Raw genomic sequence first — 24,932 nt, 5'->3', positions numbered from 1 at the left:
TAAACCCCTTTATTACCCCAACCCCAAAAAAAAAAAAAAAAAAAAAAAAAACCTAATCCAACCGATCCTGAGTATAGGAGCTCTGTGCTGTTTTTCCAGTAATTTCTGCTGCTGTAGCAGATTGGATCAGCCCAGCCCAAACCCAGCAGCCACCAGGACCCGGAGTGAGCAGTGACTGCAGCACAAAATGGGGATGTGGGGGAGGAATCAGATACAAAGAAGAGGAACTCTGTCTCACTGTTCTCCCAGCAGTTTTTCTTAAATATCCTACTAAACCAACCTTTTTGGACAAGTAGAAGGTGATTTAACAGGTTTTTGAAGCTGGCTGAACAACTAAAAATCGTGGATGTTGTGGCTTTCTTCTAAAATTTTTGCATTACTGAACCTCTGGTTCAGAAAGAAGGAAGACAATGGGGAGAAGAGTTCAGATGGGCAACAGAAGCTCCCCCAGAACACACTTTGTCAGCATGCAAATATCCCAACTTCATCAAAAACAAATTCCAACACATTTTTTACTCTTACACATGAGAGAAATGGGAACTCATCATTTACCTCCTCTCTCCCATCTTCACTTTGAATGAAAGAGCTTCCAACACCGAAGTATTTGTAACTTCGAGAGGAAAAATTCTGGGATTATTACATTTCAGAGCAGTAGTTTTGCAAACAGGATTCTAGGAAATTAATTTTGCTTGATTTGCCATCCATCTGAATACTTTTAAGCCACAGGAAAAGTCCAGCTGCACACTGGAGCATCAGGATTTTTCAGGAGGGATCCATTCCATTTCCATTGGAGTGGAAAGTGCGATCTCTGCTCTCCTGGCTTTCCTGGAAGCCTCAGGCCCAAAGGGATGCGAGTCAGAACTTTGTCAGCTGAACGGGAAAAGAAAACTTTCACCTGAAAGCTCTGTTTTCATGGGTGCTTTCCCAGACAAGTGCTAAGTGCTGAGTTTGGGGGAGGAATGGAAGCAAAAGCATCTTGTGGTTTGAAATCACCTTCTTCTCACAAATTAATCAGGGTTCAACAGCTGGGTTTTAGTACAAGCACGGCACATAAAAACCCATCAAGAGCTCCGCTGATCTCCATCACCCCAAATGGGCGAGGTCAGATGAGCCTTCATGTGTTGGGGTCTGTCCCAGTGACACAAGGTGAAATTAGATAAAATGTAACCAAGCTGGTACAATTTTTCTTTTTGACGGGTTTGTGTTAAATTTAATAAAACCCAATTATCCCCAGGGAAGACTTGCAAAACAGACCCTTTCCAAGATTTAAGATAAAGAGTTAAAATGAAAATATTTAACCAGTGGTGTTTTCTATGCTACTTTTAAAGCAGCTTTATAAACAAATGATGACAAATAAATCACCTAATTCTTTACAAAAAGTACAGTAATTCAAACAAATCTGTGCCATTTTGCAACTTTCACAGCCTAAATGTTTTTCAACCCTGAAACACGGAAATATTTAAAGAAAACTCTTCCATCATGTAATTGCTGTGAGCTAAAGAGAACTATCTGTACCCTCTACTGACAAACACCAGCAAAAATTTCTAAAATTAACAGTTACTGCAAAGTTTAATTTTGTCTTGTACACTCAACACTGTAACTCAACAACAAAATTAAACCACTTCCCTGTTTATGTGGAAATTCCTAGAAGGAAACAGTTTTTCATGCTAGAAGGCTTGATGAAATGATTGGTCATATTTAAAAATAGCTTTCAAAAAACAGATCAAATTTCAACTTATGTGCTGATATTGAAATCTAAGAATTCAAAATCCAGCTGAAAGAATGAAGACCACTCCAATCTTTAGGCAGCATTTAAGGAATGGAGATTAGTGTTATCTAAGTGAGATAAGAGCTCTCAACCTGAAAAAATAAGGTCGGGCTTCAGTTACAAATAAAAGCCACCTCTAAATCACAAGTTGGTGAGGCACCAAAAGGCAGGAAGCTGCTGAAACCCAGCTGAAACCAGCTCTGTGAGCAGCAGATCTGGAGATAGGGCCAGCCTGGGATGGGCCAGAGCTGCTCCTGTGGGGAAAGGCCTGGAGGAGGATGAGGAGCACCACAGGGACCCTCAAGGCTTCCCTGGGACCCACCCTGGTTCAGACCTTTCTGGAGGTGGGGGAACAGCTCAGGGGGTCTGCAGGCAGTGCCAGGGGCAGGGATGGCACTCCAGGCAGACTCTGGGGTGGGCACACGGGAATTTCATGGAATTGCACAAGGACAAATGTGGAGTCCTGGGCCCTGGGACACTGCACCAGTACAAGTGGGGACTGCCAGGATGGGTGCCAGCTCTGCTGAAAACAACCTGGAGGTTTGGTGGGCACCACACTAAAAAGCAATTTCAAAGAGGAAATGACCATTGCTACTCAGAGCTGTTAGGATGAAGTGACATTTAAGGAGTGACATTAAAACCAGGCAGGCAGCAGATTACAGAAATCAACTGCGCGTGGCTTGCATCCAAAGGGCCAATGCTCACCTCAAACAGGAATCACCTTTAAATATGACATAGAGAACTTGAAGAAAAAAAATTGAATAAATAATTGAAGAAAAGCCATTTATCCATGTACAGCTCAGATCCCAGCTGGCCCAAGGACTGTTGTCTCCCCTCAGACCACCATGGCATGCAGCCCCTGGAGCACAGCTCCCTGCCCAGGGCTCCATGGAATGCTGCCCTGTCCCAGAGCAGGTGCTGCTGCTGTGGGCTGGCTGCTCTCTAAGTGGGACAGCTCCCAGTTGAACACAGGGCTGAGCTGGGAGGCAGTAAACGATGCCAATGTTTTCACAGCACACTAATGGCACACACTCCACGCTCACGAGGGAACTCTGAAGTGCTGAAGCTGCAGGAATTCTGGTTCAGCCCTGCCTGCGCTGCCTCCTGGCACTGCCCTCAGACCGTGCTTTGTGTCATCTCATTAGACACCGCTTGGCACCAGCTACAACACTATCAGGGCTGCGCTGGGAGCTGAGCAGGGCTTGTGCTCCCCCCGCAGCCTCATTTCACTGGGAATTCCAGAAACAGGCAGAAGAGACCGGCCACGGATCTCTCTAAAACATTCTTCATATCTACAGTCAATCCTACAAAAAAATTAAACAGCAATCACTGAGTTACTTTACCCATTTCTTTTTTTTTTTTTTTCCAGAAAAAGCAAACAAACAAGAAAATCCCAAACTAAACAAGCAGAAACAAAACGAAAACTGATGTTTTCCCCTCATAAAAACTTTGGTATCTTTCAGAAAATACACAAGTCATATGCTAAATGGTTTCGAGCACTGTCTCCCTCCTGCATTTCTAAAAAGGATGGATGTAGCACCCAACTTTAAAAGTCAATCTGCCACAAGAGCCTCTGCAATTTGTTAGAAAAATTAATTTGTTTTCTTATCCCATTGTATACCAGTTAGGTATAAAAGACACACAAAGAGGCAAAGCTATTAACACAGTAACACAATTCTGAGCTATACAGATTCTTAGCATTTCAACATAATTACACAGATACTTTCTAACAGAATCTTCAGATTAAATGTCTTCAGTAACTTCTCAGGTATCAGTTTTAACAGTGTCAATTCTCAGAATTAAACCAGCAAAACTTAACTCATTTCCTGCCACCATTAAACAAAGTGGAAATCTTCCCAAGTGTGACAACAGCCTCGTTTAGGCAAAAACCAAAATCAGACCAGCCAGCAATGCCTAAATTGTATTGTAATTACAATATACAGTTTTGCTGCAAATGCAAAATACAATCTTAATTCTTAGTTTTAATGAGGCAGATCAATATCTCAAAGTTCAGAAAGGAAAAGAATTTGAGAAATACTCTTTTTAGCCAAGATATAGCATTCATCTTCATTATCTATTCACTAGCTATAGACAATGTTTCCCTCATGTAATTAGAGAGTTATAAAAGCAGAGAAATGCATCTTGGCATTTCTTACATGCCCATCACAGTTAAGAGTACATAGGGGTTTGCTTTTAATTACATTGTCATTTCAGCATTTTGTATCAAATTACCACCTAATTACAGATCCATAGAAATCCTTAAAAAAAGAAGTTATGCTTTAACAAAGTAAAGAATCTCCAAAGGTGATATGTAGCCATTTAAATTAACTGAAGAACTTGTAGCCCTCTTGCCGACTAACAGTCCCCAACATCCCATCAGGGCCAAGTGAAGTTTAACAGTTCCCAACCAACCACCGTGGTAACTCAACAATAACATGGAAATTAATTACAATTTTGCATCCTGAGTGAAACAGATTATCCTACACCACTTTAACCAGAAACACCAGCAGAACACAAAATGACCAAGCCTTTCACAAGGTGATTTTAGAACTTGGAAACACTTAATTTCTCCTCCAAACCAAACAAAACACGGAGCTGCCAGCCCCACAAGTGCTGCTGTTGCTGCAGGGCCTCGCTGTGAAGTCCCCAGGATCTGGGGTGACACAGCCACCCCTCAGACCTTCGCTGGCACCAAGACAACACCAGCGTGTCCCTTGCTCACTCTGACCCTAAAGAAGCTGCTCCACGAAGGAATCGCAGCACAGCTCATGAGGAGAGCCTCACAAAAAGTCCCACCAGCGCAGAGGTGAAGGCTCCATCCTGCTCATCCTCCTTTGACTGCGTGCCTGCAAAGGGGATTAATTCATCTGGGAGAGCTGGGGAACAGGAGCTGGGAAAGAGAGGCACATTGTTGCACTGAACTCCTGCAGAAAGAGCCCAGTTTGCTGCAGCCAGCTGTGCTGAGGTGCTGTCACCAGCAGGACCTCACACCTCCCAGGCTGAGCTGATCCCAGCCAACACCACCAGTGCCGCCTCCAGCTGCTCCTGGCTGCAGGAACAAGCAGTGCTCCCACAAAATCTTCCCTCCTTTCCAAGGGTTTTTCTTAACACCTCTAACCACATAACCAAAGATTTATGGCTCCAGTTAGTGCATGAATTGTCTATTTTTCTTGTTTCCAGTTACAGCTTTAACTAGGGAATTTAAAAAGAAAACATAAATGTTGTCTTTCCTCATAAAGAATTAAATTATTGTGAAACCATGATGATAATTATGCAATGGAAAAACCCTTCCCTGCTCTCTTTGCACCAACAACTGAAGGATTTGATGTATCTAATCTACATTTGGGATTCCTGGCCACAGAGATATGCAACGTAAACAACATGGCAGTAAATATTCATTTTCTGTGGGATTAAGCCTAAATATGCTCTGCTGTTTGGCACCGTAGTCACAAACTGTTTCTAAGAAAAAACCCCTCCACCACCACACAGACAGTGCAGGGAGAGAAGACAAGAGATGCCACACAAAGTCACTGGCATCCAATATCACTTCAATTCCATATGGAAATAACAGGAAATAAGATGTGCCGAATTTTAAGCACCAAGGCAACAAAAACACATTAAGATTTCATCACACAAGAACTTGGCTGTAAAATCCGTAATTTTCTTGATCTTTTTAGGGAGTTTTCATTTTCAGGAACATCAGAGAGCTAACAGCTCATGGATGCTACCAACCAGCTCAAGCAGGCATTTGCATTAAGCTGCTTTCAGTAATTAAGTGGTGGAAATGCATCTTTCCTACACCAAGAAACCTCTTCCACGACCAGATTCTTTGTCAACCTCTCTCTTTTTACAGCCTGGAAAAACTACAAGTGAAGAAGGTCAGAAGAAAAGGTGGAATGAACAGCAATGAAAACATTGGAGGTGCTGTTATTTTTCCCCTTCCCTAGAACTAATGATATGACAAAAATTATTGTCTATGGTTAAACAGAGAAGAAAAAAATATTTGCCTGTCCTCATTTGCTAATGAGCCAAACTCATCACTTAAGGGATTTTTACCCTCAAATTCCAGAAAGGTGGGAATGGGAAAAATAAGAAAACCATTCAAATACTCTCCAGCTGAAAACTATTATTCCTGCTAACAGTGATTCTCTTCTTGCAGAAAAGAGCTTTTCCCTCACAGAGAACACCTGCCTCTCAACTTACACCCAGCACATGCAAACAAACTTAGTGAAGCTTTTTCTTCAGCAAAGCCTCGTGTGTGTGAAGGGTGGAGATGCAAATAAACTTCATGACAGCAGCATCTCTCCGGAAATGTTTGGAAAGCAGAGTTCCACCAGAACGATGCTCACATGTTCTGATGTTGCATTAGCACAATTACAGCTCTTTTCAGAGCCCAGAAGATTTAGGGTTTATAACTGTTAAGTATTAACAGATCACTTAGAAATAGTTAACAGATTTTTGAGCTGTAGTCATTTATAACATCAAGCTCTCCATAAGTCAGTCCATGCTGGAAAACAGTATTAAATGGTTTTATTTAATGAAACAAATCCTGCTCTTAAGAGCAACGTTAGGAGTGCCCAGTGGTAATACATTTAATATAAGAACTTGTACACTCTGATAAAATAAAGGAATCTTCACTTTAAAAGCAGCACTAATTCTGAAGCAGTTTATTACCCCACAATAAAGTGAATAAAGTGATTAGAGTCCAACCACAATCATGGACAGCTCACAGGGAACACACCAGCAGAAACAATTCCACAAATGTTCCCAAACCTGTGGCAGGATTTTCAAGGGTTATTTCAAGTTAATAATAAAAGGATAGTAAAAAAAGAGACATTACACAAGTAAAATCAAAGAAAAAGTCTCATGTTCCCCCTCAATTCCTTCAGGACACCCAACCATTCAGCTTGTAAAGTCACATCTTGGAAAGCAGGCTTTACAGTTCTCAATAGCTGGTTTTTTGGGTTTTTTTTTTGGGCGGGGGGGAGGTACAATTTAAAAAATAATTTCTTCGATAATAATCACTGTGAGACAGGATAACAACAAATTAAAAATCAGAGAATAAAACATCCTCCATGAAGTAAAAATACTACTTTAACTACAAAGGTGTCTTTGACATGCCAGCTAAATCACTCAAGACCTTCTGAGTGGCTTGGGAATGAACTGGCACTAGGAGAAACAGAGAGGACCAACACTTTTCTGAAATGGTTCTTTCTGCTTAGGGGATTTTTAGCTCGATTTTAGCTTGCTCTAAAAAATCCAGGTCTTGTTGCCTGTAGGAGACTGCAGAGCTACTCTGATTTGGGACCACCCAGGCACCAAAGGCAGGGCAGCTATCTCAGAAGAGATGATGGGTTGGGAAATGAGTTTATAATGGGTGAGGAAAATCCACTCCTTCAGCATCTCCCACACTTTCAGCTGCACGGGGTGCACGTTTCAAAAATCTCAGAAAATTATGGAAGTGCCCATTCTCTGTTCCTGAAATGCTCTGAAGTGCAGCTCAGCAATCACACAACCTCACTTCCCTGGGGAGGGGAGCACCCAGATAATATCTGCAGAGCCTTCTTTGATGAACAAGCTCTTTCAGTCACAAGTTTCCTGTGAAGCTCCCCTCCAACCTCGCCTCACCTACAGCAGAGGCACAGGAAGCTTGTTCTGAACTATTTTATTATTACTTCAGGATCTTCTGCTCCTTCTGAAATCAAACATGCCCACAGGTTTATCTAAGAAGTATATTAGAGGGCACATGGAGAACCTTGACCCGGGCACTTTGTTTTCTTGTTTAGTTAATGTGCATTCATCTCAGCCTCTGGAGTTCCTACAGATGGGTGCAAAGCTACACCCACTTTTATCCAGGCATCTACAAATATTTTAAAGCCTAATAACAACACAGATGCTCTTTCTCAAATATCTTAGTCAGAACAGGGAAATATTTTCACTCTCTTAACGAAGATGATTAAACTCACTGGAAATTCCTGTCCATTTGCAGTACATTTACAGGATTTCATAGTGCAGTTTACAGATAATAAAATAAATCGCTTTGAACCTAAATAGCATTTCCACACCCACCACGCAGGAAAAAAAAAACCACAACATTTTCACCTATTAAAACAACCCCGGTATTAATTGGCCGTGTAAACATCTGCAGAAAATAGCTGTATTTAAAAATAAATGAACAAATACAGCAAACCAAACCCCCAATTGCTGAAAGAGCCTGAGAGGAGCTGGAGCTGCACACCAGAGTGAGCCACCTCCACACCTGAACTCCAGGATTTTCTCAACCATTGCCAGTATTTCAAAATATAGGACCTGGGTAGACTGATTTTCACACTAAAGATTGAAAAAAAATTCTGGTGATGATGATGTTAGAACCAATCCATCAGGTAGGGTTTTAAACTGAAATAAGTCACTTAAGAAAACTACTCATAAAAACGCCTGCACTTCAAGCTTAAGATCTTACATAATCTTGTAGTTCTGATCATAAACCCAACAGTTTACTGTTGAATTTATTTATTTTTAGACTTGCCTAAAATTGTAGAGTGTCTGCAGTCCTGGTGTGAGTAGAAAATAGTATAATAATTGTTAAGTACCGGAACACTTAATGTGTAATACTGGAATAACCACCAAAACAATGTCATTAACATGAGAAGCAGCCCGGATTGCAGGCAGTTTCCTGCTCATTTAGCCAAGATTAATTCTTCACAGGCAAGAGGAACATTCTTTTCACCTTACCAAGGACAACCCGAGCGAGAAACGTTAAAGAAAATACGTTCTTTATTGCTTAGCTGTTCTTTTTTATTAAGTCTGATAGGTAATGTCAACAAAAACCACTATTCTGTGCTCTAGGCAAAAGGATCTTAGAGGTGGACGTGGAAGAGAGACAGACACGGAGAGCAGATGGCAGCAAGTCTTTCAGAAACTGTTAGAGAGAGGAGGAAAAAAAGTTTCCCTACAAAACATATTGCTGAATTAAGAGGAACGCTGCTGAGCTGAAAAATCAGGCATTAGGAAAAGACTACACACTCGTCTTTACCGCAAGGCAAAAGCTGTCAGAAATCATGTCTGGTTTCAAAAGAAGAATAAAAATTAAACATCCCGAACAACCTTCTGGCTGTCCTTAACCCGTTTCCCTGGGTAGCACAGGCAGGGTTTTTGGGTTTCTCCTGGCAGCGCTCGCCATTTCACAGCACATTTAGCGCACACAGCGCGGATCGATAGCACTACAGACACAAGACCAGACTTATCCATTTCCTAACCACAGCAAAACGGCCTCTTCAGCAAAATCCTCGGCTCCTAACGCTGCAAATGTAAAAGGCATCCTCACAGGGATCTCATTACTCCCTTCTCCCGGTCACACGGGGAGGCTGAGCACTTGGCTGGGAGCTTTTAGCCTGATAAACAAGTGTAGCTTTGCACACCCTGCAAGGATGCTAAAAAACCTAGGCAGAATACACGTTCCAAATGCGGGCACGGAGCGCCAGGCTGGCTTGTAAACTCGAGTGAGATCCTCGCCCAGCTCGCAAGAGGGCTTTTTGTGAGACTGATGGAGCTCCAAGCACAAATGGACCAACAGCTGCCCAACCACTGGTTGCTGCCATAACAATTTTCCTCCTGGAGAAGCGTGGGGAAGTCCTCACGCCCCACTCGCTTCCCAGGACTCAGAGCTGGTTTGAACCCCAAATTCTGCTGTTTTAAAGTGAAAATCAGTAGTTTTTTTGGGATTTTTCTGCACTAAAAGGCAGTGACATAACGAATGACAAAACACAAAGGGTTACAAATGATTCTTTAGACACTGAAAGGCTGGCTTTTCACCCCAACTCTGTTGGTACATCTCTACACGCACACACCCCTCGCTATCACCAAAGGACGAGCTCAGCCTTTCAGAACGGCCCCTATTCTAAATTAATGAAGCATTAACGAAGGTCGCTATTCACCAGTGACTAGTCCGGGGTAAGAGATGAAACTGGAGGAAAGAGCATTTCAGCCGGGTAATTCTTATTTAAAAGCAGCATCCAACACCGATAACTGCGCTGCCAGGTTACTTATGTGACACTAGGTGGTTATGTCTCCACATTTATTCCACACAATTGATCTGAAACCCAAGAGCTGGGAGCGTTTCAATTGCTCACTTTATATATATATATATTTTAAGACTAAACACGAAAGCAGCTTCTGCCTTTACAGTGGCTGCCATCCACAAACATCCACCTGAAAAAAAGAAAATATTTCTTCCCATTCATACAGTGCCAGCCCAAGTTTCCCAAGTGCTGACCCCAAAGCCCTCAGTTTAAAGTGACAAACCCAGGAACATTCACTTACCTGATGAACAAGAGATAAGAAAAACAGCGAACGCCAACTTAGTAGCAGCTCCCATTTTCCAATGCTGTTAAAACATTTAAGTGACTAAGTATCCAGTTTTCTGGGTCCTGCAAGCTGGAAAAAATCTCTTTTCTTGCTGAACCGTTATAAAGCAATTTACAGCAACATTTCTGCAGCAGGTAGTGTTCATAAAACACTAAAAATCAGGTTTGTTTAGACACTGACGACCTCCCCGCGGCTCTTTCTACAGAGAATCCGGGTTGAGGGAGGGATAAATATATTTGGAACCGTGTTTCAAAACACACGTGTCATTTGGCTTCTATACAAACGGTGGCAAAATTCAATTCATAAAAGTAATGCTATGAATCCACTTAAAAAAAAAAAAAAAAAAACCAAAAAAAAAAAAGTCAACGATTAAGCTGCTGAGCACGACGAAGTCTCTGAGTCTCCAAGTGTTTTCCACATCAGGGGCCGTGAAGGATCATCCCTTGTGGGTGCGAGTGTCGGGGGGTCGGATCGGGATCAGTCCAAGGCGGTGTTTTCGTCCTGGCTCCCCCTTCACACCCCGTGTAGTGTTTGGGAGAAAAGCAGCTCCATTCCAGTTCCAAACCTCGGGGCGAAGAGAGGAAGTTTTCTGTCAGTTCTGTCGATGAAAAACTACCTTAAAAACGAGCCACCAGCTAGCTACACGTGGGTTTTCTTTAATAAATGCTGAGGGATTTAGCGTAGCCCAGGAGAGGGAAAGGGGGGAAACAACAGTCTGGGAACAAACAAACCTTCGGGCTCCCCGGGAAGTGGCAAATCTCTAGTCCTTGGCCAGGCAGCGAGAGCAGTGCATCCCCCCGTCTTCGCCGCCCTTCTCCAGCACCAGCACTCCCGAATCCCAGCAAGATTTCCAATTCTTCTAGGAGATTTCCAATCCCCTCCCCCCGCGAGAGGCTATATTTGGTATTTAAACACACAAGAGTGGCTGGGGAGGGGGTACAAAAAAATAAAAAAAAAAATTAAAAATTAAAATGCAGTATCCAGGCGCTGGGAAGGAGGGTGGTATATTCTTTGTGGCAAATCCTTGCCGGGTGCCGTGCTTCCAGGAGAAATGGGCTTCTTTGGAAGGGAGGCGGCTGTGCCTCACGGCGGGCTGGGGCTGGATGGATCCAGGCTCCTCTGGCTCCTCACGGGTCCTGGATGGATCCACGCTCCTCTCCCTCCTCACGGACACATCTCCTCCTCGCCGCCCCGCCGCCGCTCACACGGAGACTCCACAAAATCCACTCCTCCGAGCTCAATCCAGTTCTTGCCTTTTTTTTTTTTTTTTTTTTTTTTTTTTTCTCCTCTTTTTTCTTTTCCTCCTAGGAGCGAGCAGCAGGAGACGGCAGGGGCGGGGAGGCAGAGCCTTCTCCCCGCGCCTCCCACACGGCGGAGCGGGGAGCGATCCCCTCGTCACCCTCTCCCCTAACTCTGACCCCGGCTCAACTCTCCGGTCTCCCGGGCGGCGGAGGCAGCGCGGCTCAGCCCAACTTTGTCCCTCCAGCAGTGCAGCTTAGGGGCTGGCGAGGCGAAAAGGCCGAGCCGGGGGATTCTCTCCGGGCGGCGGCGGCCGTGCCTAGAGCCCGCCGAGTGTCGCTGGCAGCGCGGAACAGCCCTCGGTGCCCTGCTGCCGCTGCTCCCCCGTGGTAATCTCATATCTACCCATTCACCCGTGTGGCGTGTGGAGAACCGGCCCAAGATGGCGGCGCCCGGGCGATTGTTTTTGTTTCCTCTCCACCTCCCCCTCCTTCCCCACGGCCGCGGCGGCCGCCTCGGATTGACAGCCACACCACCCAATCACAACCGAGGATTGGCCGTTTAGCCCCGCCTACCTCCGCTCGCCCCTCCTATCGGCGGCGGGGCGGAGCGCGCTCCCCCACGCTAGCTCCGCCCCTCGCGGCCCGCGCGCGCCGCCTCACGGGCGCGCTCCTGCCCGCCCTTCCCGCCCCTCAGGGCGCGGCCCCTCAGGCGCCCTCGCCCCGCTCCGCCCCGACCCCCCGGTGTCGGTAATTCACCTTCTCGGGGATCCTTCGGGGTGTTGGGGGCTTGTGCCGTGCTCCCAGGCTCGGCTGATGGAGGCAAAACGCTGCCGGCAGCCACGCGGTGGGACCTGGCTGGGAGGGGTCATAAGGGTGTAACGTGTACACGACGGTGTGGGGCTGGGGGCGCTGCCATTGGGGTCACATGTTGGCCTGGTCTTCCGCCTCATCCCCAGCCCAGCCTGAAAACGTCCCTGAAAATGTCCTACGGGTAGTCCAGGTGAGAGCTATGGCTGTGGTGGTCCCTGCTGTGGGCACATTGCTCCGGAGCATCGCTGCTGCTACAGCATAGAATCAGAGTCACAGAAGGGTTTGAGTTTAAAAGGACCTTTAAAAGTCATTAATTTCCAACCCCCTGCCGTGGGCAGGGGCACCTTTCACCATCACAGGCTGCTCCAAGCCCCATCCAGCCTGGCCTTGGACACAGCCCCAGCTTCTCTGCCAGGGCCTCCCCACCCTCACAGGGAACAATCCCTTCCCAGTATCCCATCTAATTGAAACCTGCCCTTTTTTAAGTTGGAATCCATTCCAGTGGCCCTGTGACTCTAAGCTGTTCTCTCTGTGTTTGTGGTGGGCTCCCCCGAGGTGCTGGAAGGCACCTGGAGTGTGTTTGTGGCCTCAGCTCCAGGTGAGATGTGCCATTTACAGCCTGTCCTGTCCAGGTAATTAATTGGCTCTGCTCCTTCATGAGTTTGGTGTCACTCCTTGCCCCTTTTTTTTCTTTTTCTTTTTTTTTTTCTTTTTTTTTTTAATGAATGCCATAAAGTACATCTCTTGTCTCTGGATAAAAAGGAAGACGTGGCTCTTAGATCTGGAGATCCATGTGGGAAAGCACAAGAGCCTTAGTGCTGGCCTTTAATCTCTGTATTTTATAAAGACCTGTAGTTGCACAAGCAACAAGTGCCAAGTTCTCTGAGAACTGGTTATGCTGTTCACCAAGCCTAGATAGGTATTAAGTGCTTCCAGGTTCCTTTTCAAACTGTTTGGTGGCATGGACTAAGGGGGTTATTTTTGGGATGTAAATAGTTGGTGGTACTAGACTGGAAGGAAAATTATCTGTATTTCACATATAGCAGCCAAATCAAGGCTTAGCAACACTGCCAAGCTCTAACTCACAGATCAGTAACTAGACCTAGTGACCCACCAGGATCCAAAAAAATGGATCTATTTCAGTTTTTTTACCTTGAGATGTCTGCTTGAGTTCTTAATCAGGCACCCTTGGTGTGTCTCTGTCGTGTCCCAACACTTCCCAACATTAAAATCATCCAGTGACCATAATTTTTTTTTATGATTTGAAACATCCCAAACGCAAAATAAGATGTCAGGGCTTGTGCACATCTAGAAGCATCAAGACATGTGGCAACACCTTTTATGCCATCTTTTATCCAAGTATTTCAGAATGATTTACAAGCCTTAATTAATGTTAAGTGTTACAACACTCCTACTTAATCTGTAGTTTTTAATATTCTTCAATAGCAGAATATTTAAACGTGACCTGTTCTGCAGGTTGTGTTTTCACTTGGCTCAGCTTCTTCAGAACACTGGTCATGTTGCCACATGAGTAGGAAATCATAGCTAAAAATATTGCTGGTGTGTGTGTGAATATATATTTATATATGTACTTCCCATTGCAGGGATTTAGCTTAGTTGTCAGAAGTTGGTTTTTTTTGGTTTTTGGTTTTTTGCTGAAAGAATGTAAATTATGGTCCATATTTCTATTTTACAAGTTGTTTTTGATAAAAATAGAAGAAATATGTCACCTATATAAGACAATTTGCACAGATGTCATGGCAAGGAGGTGTCTCTTACTCAAGGGGCTTATTGTCCTTAGGCAGGGGTTGCTTTTTGCTTGCAGGATTCCTCTGGCAGAGCAAATCCTTCTGACCATCCAGGAAATATTACAAACACAATCATTCTGAGGGGTTGCTCTTGTCAATCACCTGGGTATCATTCCTGCCTTTTCCTTCCCACTTTTGGGCATGGCCAGGGGTCTGGGAATGAGGATGAGTGTTGGTGGCTGGGATCAGAGAGCTCTCCCTGCCCGCACTGGGGATTTGCTCCCATTTAATTACACTAAAAAAAAGAATAGTTTGGTGTAGATATTGTACAGACCTTAGGAGAAATTGCCAACCATTTTTATGAGGTACTTGATGCAAAATGCTTCAAGGGCTTTGGGCTAGGCTGTTGTTTTATTGCTAGTAAAAGGATGAGTTTTATCCCAAGCAGACACATGAAATGTCAGCACAGTTGCTGTCTCCTCTTTATTTTTAAATGTCTTTCTCATGTGAATTTTGGGGGTGTTTCCCTTTTTCACCTTTTGGCTCCTCATTTCTATTTTCCTTTCGCCTTAAACTCCAGGTTCTTTTTTTCCCCCCTTCCAAGATCAATCTGTCTCTGCATTTTTAATGAATCATTTACTGTGACATATGAGCACTGAAGACACAGTGTCAGGGACTTAAGCATCTGTGGAGAGCAGGAGGAGATGAAATGGATGTGATCTTAGCTTCAGTCTTTTGTTCATGTGGGATGGGACTTTGCCTAGAGGCAGCACAAATATAACTTTTCCTTCCAGGGAATAATGAGGAGAGTTAAAACCCAGCAATGTCTCATTTTTCTCTCTGGAGCACTGCTAGGAATTGAGGATTTCAGCTGTGCCTTTGCTGTTCCCTCTCTTAGCAGTGAATCAACACAAAACCCAACGTGGTAGGAAGGGAGTTTTTGTGCAGAACTCATTCACAACACCTAGAGTAGCATTTCTGAATGCAAAATGGGAACCATGGCGTTTAGAACATCAGGAGTGACACCAACAGAGAGATTCCTTGTCATTATCTCTTTCATCTTTCCTTGTGGTCTAAGTCATTCCCCCTTTGAAACTCTGGAAGAAGAGAAGACCCCATTCAGGCACTGTCCTTATATAACCAACCAAAAAAAAAAAAAAAAAGACCAAAATGGCAAGAAATTAATCTCTCCCAGGGTTACCCTCTTTACCAGCCAGCTTCACTTTCCTTTGGGAAACAGTGCTGGATGGCAGCCTAAATTATTTTATTTTAGAAAAGGTAAATAACTGCCTTAAAATATTTTTACTTTCGTATGTGTGATTTATGTGAAACTGATCATATTCCAAAAGAGTTTCAATACAAATGGTCACTTCTGTTGCTGTGGACAGATAATAAAATTCCTACAAATTATTCATTATTTTGCACTTTTTACTCTGTTCCAAAACTATTGAGATACTTTACAGTTATATGAGTAGCACAACTTGAAAACATGAGAGAATGTGGAATTAATCAACCTTTTAAATGCTGCTGCTGAACTGAAATAAAATCCAAAGCTTGCCTCTGCAATGCTTTTGGTTTGGGGCAGTGTAGGTGACCGTCAAAATGTTCTCCTTTGATGTTTTAAATCAAACTTATACATTTTAGGAGCGGTGGTGGAATCCAGGTGAGTATCCACAGATTCAAATACAGGCTGAAATCACAGCCCTGCTTTGGTGTAGGGCTGAAGTGGGATCATTTTATCCGTGTGAGCAGTGGCAGGATTTGGCCTGGATCATGTTCTGCAAAGCTGTTTTTGTCGTGACTTTGCGTGGGTAACAAATTCCCTTCTCAGTTAAACACCTGGAGCCTGTAGACCCCACACCACCAGGGATTTTTCCCTGCCTCGGGTTTAAAAAGAAAGATACAAAATATTACAGAAATTAACTTTGATACAAGCTTCATCAAGTTGTTTCCACAAAAGCTACATTTTCATCAAGGATTATTTTTCCATTATGACCTGTTTCCCAGACTTCTGTTTCCTTAAAGCAAGGATTCCAAACTACCTAACCTGTTTTCCTGGAGGAGGCAGGGATGTTTCTTTCTAGGATTTCCAGAGTCTTGTCAGAAGAGATCATCCCACTGGAGCTTCTGGCTGCTTTCAGACACTCCCTTGTCTCTTAGGGGCACTTTGTTGTGTCACAGGGTTTTATCACCGTGGCATTTATCAGCTATGATTTCATCCATATTTCACAGCAAAATCTCATTTTCTGGATATTTTTCTCTAGTCCTCATTTGTACTGTAGAATCCTTTTTTTTGTGAGTGCCATGAAGGGTCCAAGCTGAATTCCTGAAATCCCAGTCTGTGCCATGAAAAGGAGGTTCTCCAGGTCTATGTAAAGATCTCCCTGCTCAGAATACACCATAATTTATATATTCAGTTAAAAACTGACTCTGTGTTCATCACAGAATGCAAAAGTTCTGCAACATTGTCATGTTTTCAACGTTATTTTTGAAAGATTCTTAAAATATGTGACAAGTGTTTGTTGTTTTTTTGCTACAGCGTCCTGACAGTGATAGCAGATTTTAAAGATCTTTTGCACTGCCTTTGAAAGGCTTGATACATATATTTGTTGATAAAGATTTAAATATTTTAGGCCAACAATTTGTAATTAAATAGTCATAAGAAGTAGGAGTGTGAAGTGGCCAAGTGTGGAGAGATTGTCAGATCTTCAGAGGATTCAATTGTGTGCTCTTCAGAATGATTGTGTCAATATGACTTCTGGTTGTTTTGGAATACAAATACATGAATAGCTGTAATTACTTACGGTGTCATTCAAAATATCCTAGAAGCTTTCTGGAGGGTGGGATCAGGAGAGCTGGCTGATACTTTGGTAATTTAAAACCTCAGTAAGGAGAACGTTCCTGGAAATAATTTTTTTTTGGTTCAGATCGATGTCAGAGAAGATGAGTGCTGGGGAAGACAAATGAATGACAGTTTTTGCTCCAACAGAAAATAATAAAGTTTCCTGCAGTGTTGATGTAGAATGGTAATGGGAAGTGGAATTCTGGAAGGTTCAGATGGGTTGGAGGATACTGGGACTCAAATGTTAGTTACTGGTTTTGCTAAAAACTAAGCTGAGGATTCAGAATGTGAGTGATTGGCTTCAGAAAGGAATGGGAACAGGGGTTGGAATGTTTATCAGATCATCCATGGGTGTTGCAGTTGACAATTTGCCTTTTGGAATTTTACAAGAGGAAAGTAAAGATCCATGGTAATGGACAGACTGTTAATGCTTTTATAGTTTTTATTGCTGATAGCTGGGGAGTGCAGAATTAACCCTTACAAACACACGACATGGCACAAGCAGTTATCCTGCTTCCAGAGGCAGCAGGTTTAGGCTAATAAAGCCTTTGTGCAAAGGAAAATGATTGAACTATGTTTGAGGCCCATTCCCGTGAGAGAAATGCAGCTGCTGCTGTTATCTGAACCCTTTGTTAGAGGAGTTATCTGGGAATGGAGCAGGAATCCTGATGAAATCACAGGTGTGACTCTGGGACAATGGCTGTGAATTGCTCTAAGTCAATGTGTTTTGGTTGTAGCCCATAATCCCTGATTTAGGGATTTCATAATTTCTGCACAGAATTTAAATAGCTTTAAAATAATCCTGCCAACAGCAGCTCAGGCACCCCTTTGTTCCTGTTCACTGCGACAGAAATAATTCCTCTCCCCAAGTGCTGTAATTCCTGAAAATCTGGCATGTTACAGGTTTCATAGGAAAAAGTGTGGAAGATTCCCAAATTTTACTTATTTCAGATTTTAAGAAGGACAAGTATCTAGGCTTGGAAGTCTCTCAGGGAACCCCTAAGAGCTGCCCACTTCTTTTTTCATGAGCACAATCCAGCTGGAACATTTCTCTCTGGTGATTGTTCTCTGAAAAGATGGATGGGCTGAGCCATTCCAGGGATTTGAAATCCTGTAAATTCAAACCCAGAATCTTTCTTCTGCAACCAGCAGAACATCCCAGCCTGGTGCTCTTACCCATTGTTCAGGCCACTGGGGAGCTAAATCCTCCTCCAGCTTCTACTGCTGAATAGTTTTGGAGTTAATTCAACTGCAAGTAATTTTATAATGATTCCAATTCAGACATTGAACAGATAATGTTAATATCTGAGATGGCAAAATTCTGTTTGCCTCCTAAAGTGAGAAATTTTTTCAGTTCAAGCTCTTTTAAATGAACAAAATGTAACCATTTTTTCCATTTACTTAGAAAATTTTGTACACAGCATTGACCTTTCTGATATAAAAGCTCTTTTTTTTTTTGCCTTGAAATTCTTTAGGCAACGAAAACGTACTTCTAATTTTGTAGTGATACATAGTGCATGCACCCAGTTTCAGTAATATCAACTAATTAACTTTCATGAAACTGCAAGGGGAAAAGTATTTTTGTTTCATGTGGAGAGTTAGGGAAGCTGAAGGACACACACATGGATCCTGGAGTTTCCAACCTGCCCTAAAACATGCTTTGTTTTTTCTCAAAGTTCACCAGAGATCTTCACTCCACTGAGGTGGAAGGCCACAAACACAGTGGGGGAAAACTTGGTTAATTTGTGTCCTAGAGCTGTCAGGATCTCCACTGAGGGCAAAGAAATGCTCCAGCACTTGAGCAGCTATTTGGAAGTGGGAAGGTGGGTGCCAGAGTGTCTGGCAGCTCAATATCAAGGTGGATTAAGAGCATTAAGGAAGCTTAAACAGCTCCCAGGAGAGACATTCCCATGGGTTTGGAGGCTTATTCCTCTGGAACAGTTGCTTGGCTGCAATTTGGGTTGAAAGATCAGGTTTTCTTCTGGAATTGTGCATGGCACTACTTGGTTTGACTTTTTTTGTTGTTGTTGTTAAGGATGCTCCGCCAAGTTGGACTGCTCAGGTCCTGCTGAGTTTTCAGATTTGGGAAAGCTCAAAGATCCTTGCCAGGTTTAATGGACACTGCCGTGGGAGTTCTCAGGCCAAGGCAAGGGAAAGGGAACAGGCAGGTTTTTCCTTTTTAGTTAATATTTCTATTTTAATGACCTCTTACAGCCACTAATCCCAATCTAGATTGGTTTCCAAGTTTTATTATCACTAAAATATGAGGAATTCCCTGAGCCATGTGTGTTTTGTGCTGCTGGAGGGGAGGACTAAGATGTGGCTGGATTTTCCATCCATATCACCTGGCATTATCTGGAAGAATCCTGTCTGCATTGCAAATTTATTGCCAAATATTTAACAAACAAGCTTCAAAATACTGAAATACCATTTTTAAAAAACTATTATTTTAAAATCCCAGCATGCTGTTATCTATAAAAGCTATTATCTCAGAAAAACTCAGTGGGATGAGCTCAATATATAACATATGTCTGTCATATGTTAACAGGTGATATTTCTTCTCCATTATTGGTTTAGTTAAATTCTACTTGATATTTGTACCAGATAAAGATGTGCTTTTCTACTGAAGCTTTTTTTTATTTTTTTTTAATTTAACTGGAATGTAATTGCATTATTTTCCTTTATAAATAGCTTCAAATATTTGGAATAATACTTATGGTAGGATTTCAATATAGCAATGATGATAGTGTTCAGGTGGAGTAGAAAATGTAGGATATACTGAGGCCAGGTTAAGACAACAAATATGGATCTGCATTTGTCCAGCCCAGTTTTTGTGAAATTACACAAAAACAGCAACCAGAGTGTCCGTGGCTTGTGTTGATATTATAATAAAGCAGCAATGGGAAAATGGGAGTGTCATTTCCAGATGGATTCTCCTGGTGCTTCTGCTGTTCCCTCAGTTGGATTCTCTGCCCCTTTTGGATCGTGACTGGGAATTTTAAGCAGAAAGGTTTCAAAGTGGCCGATGAAGAGAAGGCAAGTGGCAGAGCCGGGCTGTGAGAGGTTCCTGTGATGGCAGCGCAGGCTGGGCTGAGGGAGGTGGGGACAGTGGCCCAGGTGGGTCCCAGCTGCCTCCCAGGAGCTGCTCTGTGCCTTCTGCTGAGCACATTTCTCATCCAGCACCCTGTGATGCACTCTGGGAAGCAGAGTTTTGTCCTTGCTCTTGCAACAAGCAGTTACCTCCAAACTCAGATATTTCTCAAGCTGTTGCAGCCATTTCCAAGCTCTCCTCTGTCAGGCCCCACTGCCAAGCACATGGCCAGGCCATTTATGTGCTTTAACTATTCCTGTGTTGTGGAATGGCATTTGTGGATTATTGGCAATGTTAGACTATAGCAGCTCTTCAGTTACACTCCTGCTGCACTTCCACAAACACTTTAAGCCGGCATAAGCCAGAGATGCTGCCCTGCCCTGCACAAATGTTCTTGCAGCTGCGCATTTAATTGATTGGGGAACTGATTTGGGTTAAAACCAGCCCAGCCAAGAAGCCAAAAACATCAGCCTTAAACTCCTTTCTGAACTCAGCTCCTCCCCAGCCTCTCCAATATTTATGCTGGCTAGAAGGTCTGCACCTTCCCAGGGCTGAGACCACAACAAGTGTGTGCAGAAAAGCAGGAGCTGCTGTTTTGTTGCAAGGGCTGGCTTTTAAAGGGCTTGAGGAATTGCAGTTTAAACTATGGCTCCTTGTTAAACAGCCAGATATTCTACAAGAGGATTAATGGTCTTGTTTTTATGCACTGACTCCCAAGGCACACCTTGGAGGGAACCCAGGGTGTGACCCTGGACTCATTTTGTCTCCATCACCTGCCTGCCTTTAACTAATTTTCTCTTAAAAACATCAAGTTGTATCTTCTGTGATCCAAACTGTCTCTAAGCAAAACACGTTCCCACACCCTCTGAAATGTTTTTCTATCCTCTGACAACAGATACTTTCTGTATTAGGTAGTTTCAGTCAGTATTTATGCAACAAAACAATGGAAGGAAAATACAGGGCTTGAGTGACTTATCAGTGTTAAAATCTGACACTTGGAGCAGCTCATTTGCTCCAAAACTCTGCTAAATTAATCTGCGAGTTTCACAAGTGGTTTATCCTTGGATTATGAGGATTTACAGAGGTTTGTTCACCCCAAATTACATTTATTTTGTTGTTAGACACAGAAGCACAGAACTTTACAGGGAACAGGCAGTTTGTGGGCATGGGCAGGAACAGTGACACTGCACCCCTGGCTGAGGGGTTTGTTTGTGGGGTTTTTGAAATCTTAGGTCAAAGATGGAGCCATTATTTGGAGTTGTACTGAGTAAAACATCACCTCTGCACCTGCAAGGACACCACCAACCCTCCATTTCCTAGGTAATATTGCAGAATTAACTCTGCACCCTGCCAAGCAAAATTCAGCTGTGGAGTTTGCCTCGTGTCATTTAGGAGACACGGGAAAGATAAAGGACTAATTATAGAGGTCACCTGCCAATTCTGTCTAAACTGGAAGTTTCCTCCTCTTCTCAACTGTAACTAGGACACCGTGTTACAAAAATAATCTCACAAAATTCCATGGTGGGATGATAGCTCCTAATGTGTGTCCTGGGTTCTGGCTGTTCCACTGAGTTATCCCTGATTTCACTTCAGATTTGAACAACCAAAGGAATTTTGGGGTTTTCTCAAATATTCTGTCACGGAGTAGATGATGAGCAGGAGTGGAAAGGTTTTAATCTTAGAAAATCACGGAATTGTTTAAGCTGGAATAACCTCCAAGGTCATGGAGTCCATCCCTGCCATGGCCAGCACTGCCCCGTGTCCCCAAGTGCCACAACCACACAGCTCTTGACTCCTTCCAGGGATGTGACTCCAGCACATTGTGAAAACATTGGAATTAAATGTTCCTTCAGCTGTGTGAATTTCCAATCCATTCTCACTATTCAGCTGTTCTGCCTTTTCTTTCAGTAAGAGTTTGCAACTAAGAGTTGCTTTTGGTTATAAGAGCCGAGAAAATAATTGACCAATTTACACATCTAAGTTCTTAAAAGTTAAAAATAAAGTTAAAAAATAATAAAAAAGAAAAACTAAGGTTTGGGGTTTTTTTTTTTTTTTTTTAATTTTCTGGAAGGCTGCTGCTGAAAAAGCAATTCAGCAGACTTTGAGACAATACAGATTAATATTCTTTTTATTTCTTGCCCCTCTGTAATTTTCTCTGGTCTCTCTTCCATTTTATAGCATCTATGTTATTTTCCTTAAAAATGTGACTGGGATCTTTAAATAAGAGGAAAGTAAACCCATTGACTGTTCCAGCTAAATACTTAATCTCTTCCTTCAAAGAAGTTAGAAAAGTGAAGTGAAAATTTTAAATCTGTTGGATTGAAATTCAAATTTCTGATGTTTCCATTTAAAGGAAATTTCTTAAAAATAAAGTTTGAATCCAGATTAATTTCAGTTCTCTTCTAGTGTAAAAATGTTCAGTAGTATGGAAATTTACTGAGCTCCAGTTTAGAATCCCTTTAAAGCAGAAGGAATGATTAATATCTTTAAAACAAAGGCAGAGCATTTTTATTTTAACTCATGTGAAGTTGTATGAAGCAAACTCTGGGTGTTTAAATTATAGAACTGCACTTTTATTTTAATAAGTTACCACAACCTGAGTGGCATGAAATGTTTATAAATAACAGGCTGGAGAAAATGCAGGAGCTCTCTGGTGGTGCAGAGAGTTCAGGGGGTGAGGTGGGGATTCAGGAGGTGCTCGGGAAGCATCCCTGGAATGAAATTCTGATAAAAAATTTGCTGCTTGGAAAGCGGGATTTTTCAACAGGAGACTTGGCACTGGTTGTGCTAGAGCTGCTCTTAACAGTTTAATTAATGCTGTGTTATGTATGCACAGTTTTTTTAGCATCTCCTATTTGGAAACACTGCTTGATATATAGAAATAAAAAGTGTGCACACTCCCTAAGTGATGCACGTTGTTGTGGCTGTGAACTCTGTACGTTTGTAATGTTAAATTTGTCAAAGTTAATGTGTTGAAAAGTAACAAGTTACTTAAGTTAGTTAAATGTCTCTTTCTGGAGGAAAATTACCATAATGGTTACTTTTACTAAAATGCAATTACTGTCATTGTAACAATCAATCATATTTTCCTGGGGAAGGAACTTTCCTGGTTCTGAAGGCATTAAAATGTAAGATTGCTCTGCTCGATGTTCACGAGAGCTGCAGAGGCAAGAAACTTCTGGGGAGAATCAAGTTCCTCTCAGATGGTTTTCTTCCAGATCATTCCAAAATAGAAATTAACTTCTTAAATGAAACTGAGCCCAGTCACTTGTAAAACACCAACCAAAGCTTTATAAATTCTGAAAGGCTTGAAAAATATTTGAAAAAGGTTTTGTTACAGCTGAGCTTGATTTAAGCCCAAAGCAACAAGTTCCCATCTGCATTTCCCACTTGGCTGCCAGAACTTGGGAAGTTCTGCACAGGAACCTGAAAAAAGAGAGACCTTAAAGCTCATTCCATTCCATTCCATTCCATTCCATTCCATTCCATTCCATTCCATTCCATCCCATTATTTCCATCCCCATCCTATTCCATTCCATTCCATTATTTCCATCCCCATCCCCCATCTCTTTTCCCATTCCCTTTTCCTTTCCCATCCCCATTCCCATTCCATCCCCATCTTATTCCCATCCCCATTTCCTGCCAGGGGTAAGAACAATTTCCAGGCTGCTCCAAACCCCATCCAGCCCGGCCTGGGACACAAATAAGTTCTTAAAATATTCAACAATATTTTCATGGCTGTTTTTATAGGAACTTTCTTCCTTGCATACATTTTTTTAACCTGCTCTCTCACAGAGAATAAATATTCTTAAATTCTCACAGATGAGAAATAATTTCAAGATATCCTATGACAAACTGAATTGGTTTTTCAGGCAGTTTTTGTCACACATAAATATGATTTGAACTCCACACCCATCACTCAAAGCACAATTAATAATCTCATGAAAGTTTTGAAGCTTAGCTGATTTTTTTTCTAGGATAGTGAAATTCAAAGGGTTTTTATAATTTCATTTTTTGTGTTTGTCTCTGTATGGAAACAAAAATAGCATCTCCATTGCAAAACAACTGCTAGAACATGCACCATAAGTGTTTTCACACTTGGAGATTCATGTTCATATATGATTCTGCTGTGGTAAATAGCTTGGGATAAACACATTCATTCCACACCTCCCCAGCTTTTGTTGGGTTTGTATTAAGTTTATTTTGTAAAGAATGACAAAGGTTTCAGTGAGGATACCCAGGCATTGATAATGCTGAAATTTAGGCAATTTTCTGTCTGAAATATGAATGTTATTTTCATTTCACTGGTTGTAGCTGCTTGAATTAGTGCTGTAAGTGTATTTTTAATATTTATTTCAGTGCATGTTTTTCAGACTCTCCAATGCAAGACCTGTGATTTAAGTCACAGAATTGTCTTGTAAGTTCATGAGGGTATTCAAATTCTCATAAAAAATTTGGCTTTAAAATGTATTTTTTATATAATTAAATATTCTGGCTGGTATCTTGTAGGATTTTGGAGAGATCACTCACCAAATAACATCCTTCTACAAAATTCCCTTTTCCTAAAAATTCCTTTACTTAATGTCTCACAGCTGTGGCTCACATAAAGGTGTGAAATTGAAACCTGAAAATTTCACCAAATGCCAAATTCCAAACCCATTGAAAGACTTTTTGCCAGATTAGAACATAGATACCTTTGGGCATAGTCCTGTTTATCAAATCCTTCTTGCTAAATGGCTCTCTCCCTTTTCCTTTTCTATCAAGCATTTTTAGATTAATATATATTTTTGTCTGAATAGCCTCCCTATTAATTAATAAATATTTAAAATTAATTAATTAATTAATACTTTTGTCTGAATAACCTTCCCCAAGCTGTTCTGTTAAGATTACATTTTATGGTTTCTATGAAGCATTTTTAGATTAATATGTATTTTTGTCTGAATAACCTCCCTATTAATTAATATATTTAAAAAATTAATTAATATATACTTTTGTCTGAATAACCTTCCCCAAGCTGTTCTGTTAAGATTACATTTTATGGTTTCTATGAAGCATTTTTAGAATAATA

The 24,932-nt window shown here is 42.1% G+C and overlaps 1 protein-coding gene across 3 annotated transcripts in view; it reads right to left on the bottom strand.

Moving 5' to 3' along the window:
- Positions 1 to 11,863, bottom strand: part of ACVR2A (activin A receptor type 2A) — a 51,076-nt gene extending 39,213 nt beyond the window's left edge. For 2 of the 3 annotated variants that reach the window (XM_041403932.1, XM_041403950.1), the window contains exon 1: positions 10,088 to 11,863. In XM_041403932.1, coding sequence (XP_041259866.1) covers positions 10,088 to 10,142 — 55 coding nt within the window. In that variant the 5' untranslated portion in view covers positions 10,143 to 11,863. The remainder of the gene's footprint in view (positions 1 to 10,087) is intronic. The other variant, XM_041403942.1, reaches the window with a different exon arrangement.
- Positions 11,864 to 24,932: the final 13,069 nt, after the last annotated feature.

This window comes from Onychostruthus taczanowskii, unplaced genomic scaffold (assembly GCF_017590055.1).
Source record: "Onychostruthus taczanowskii isolate IOZ18803 unplaced genomic scaffold, ASM1759005v1 scaffold10, whole genome shotgun sequence".
NCBI classification, from domain to species: domain Eukaryota; kingdom Metazoa; phylum Chordata; class Aves; order Passeriformes; family Passeridae; genus Onychostruthus; species Onychostruthus taczanowskii.
Note: the sequence above shows the minus strand (reverse complement) of the source record. Positions and strands in the feature narration are given on the sequence as shown.